The sequence below is a fragment of the Pygoscelis adeliae genome, unplaced genomic scaffold (assembly GCF_000699105.1).
Source record: "Pygoscelis adeliae isolate BGI_AS28 unplaced genomic scaffold, ASM69910v1 Scaffold63, whole genome shotgun sequence".
Classification (NCBI taxonomy): domain Eukaryota; kingdom Metazoa; phylum Chordata; class Aves; order Sphenisciformes; family Spheniscidae; genus Pygoscelis; species Pygoscelis adeliae.
In genome coordinates this window covers 757,484-758,415 of record NW_008824414.1, presented here as the reverse complement: position 1 = coordinate 758,415, position 932 = coordinate 757,484, and the positions used below count along the sequence as shown (strand labels likewise).

The 932-nt window shown below is 63.5% G+C and overlaps 1 protein-coding gene across 1 annotated transcript in view; it reads left to right on the top strand.

Annotated features, from left to right (window-relative positions):
- The window catches only part of COL18A1 (collagen, type XVIII, alpha 1), a 79,522-nt gene that overhangs the window by 258 nt on the left and 78,332 nt on the right, over nt 1-932 (top strand). Inside the window, exons 2-4 of the mRNA XM_009320836.1 lie at nt 138-211; nt 326-475; nt 688-807. Of these exons, the coding sequence (XP_009319111.1) occupies nt 138-211; nt 326-475; nt 688-807 (344 nt within the window). The remainder of the gene's footprint in view (nt 1-137; nt 212-325; nt 476-687; nt 808-932) is intronic.

The window sequence follows — 932 nt, the reverse complement described above, 5'->3', positions numbered from 1 at the left end:
GCCCAGAGAGATGGGGTTCGGTGCCCCCCCCCAGCCCCTGTCCCGGGGCTGGCCCTGCCAGGGGAGCGTGGGGCTCGGCTGTGCTCTCCAGCCTCTCCCGCAGCCCCTCAGCTCTGCCTGCGCTCGGTCTTTGCCAGATCCAGACTGGGACCGGCCAGAAGAGGAGCAGGAGCAGGAACACACCCGTGCCCTCTTCCACAGCAGAGCACAGGTATCCGCAGCCTTCCCTGCCTGGGCTGGGCCTGCTCTTGCTGCTCAGCCGAGCACCGCCGTCAGGGCACTCGGTGTGACATCCCTCTCTTCCCCGCCCTTCCTTCTCCTGCAGATATTTTGGGAATCCCTCAAGCCCACTGAGCGTGAAGAAACCACCATCACGGCCATCGAGGGCATGGCAGACTCTGACTCCTATAATGCGGAGGCTTGTGCTGCCATGCTGGATGTGCTTGTGGAAAGCGACGTCTCCGATTTGGAGCATGTAAGTAGCCTGTGGCCAGGGCTGAAGCCCCCCGGGGATCGTGCGCCCCTTGAAGCCAGGTGCCGTTTGCTCTGCACACAGATTTGCAGTGCTGGGCACCCGACAGCCTTTTAGGCCAGCACAGTGTGGTGGGAAGGGAAGCACTTCTCAGGGGAAGCTGGGGAAATGGCACGCTCTGGCAGCACTCCAACTCTCAGCCATGTCTCCCGCAGGTGCCGAGCATCGTGAGGTGCATCTACCGGTGGCTCACGTCCAACACAGATGTGTCTGCCGAGCGCAGGCTGGACAACACCCTTCTGGAGCTGACCCACGTGCACGCCCATGATGTGGTGGTGACCCTCCTGCGCTGTGCCCCATGGTGCGACAGGTACGGGGCGCGCCTGCCTTGAGGGCTCAGGGCTCACCAGCCTTTAGAGCCCATCAGCCTGTAGAGCCCGTCCCATGTGGGCTGCCAGAC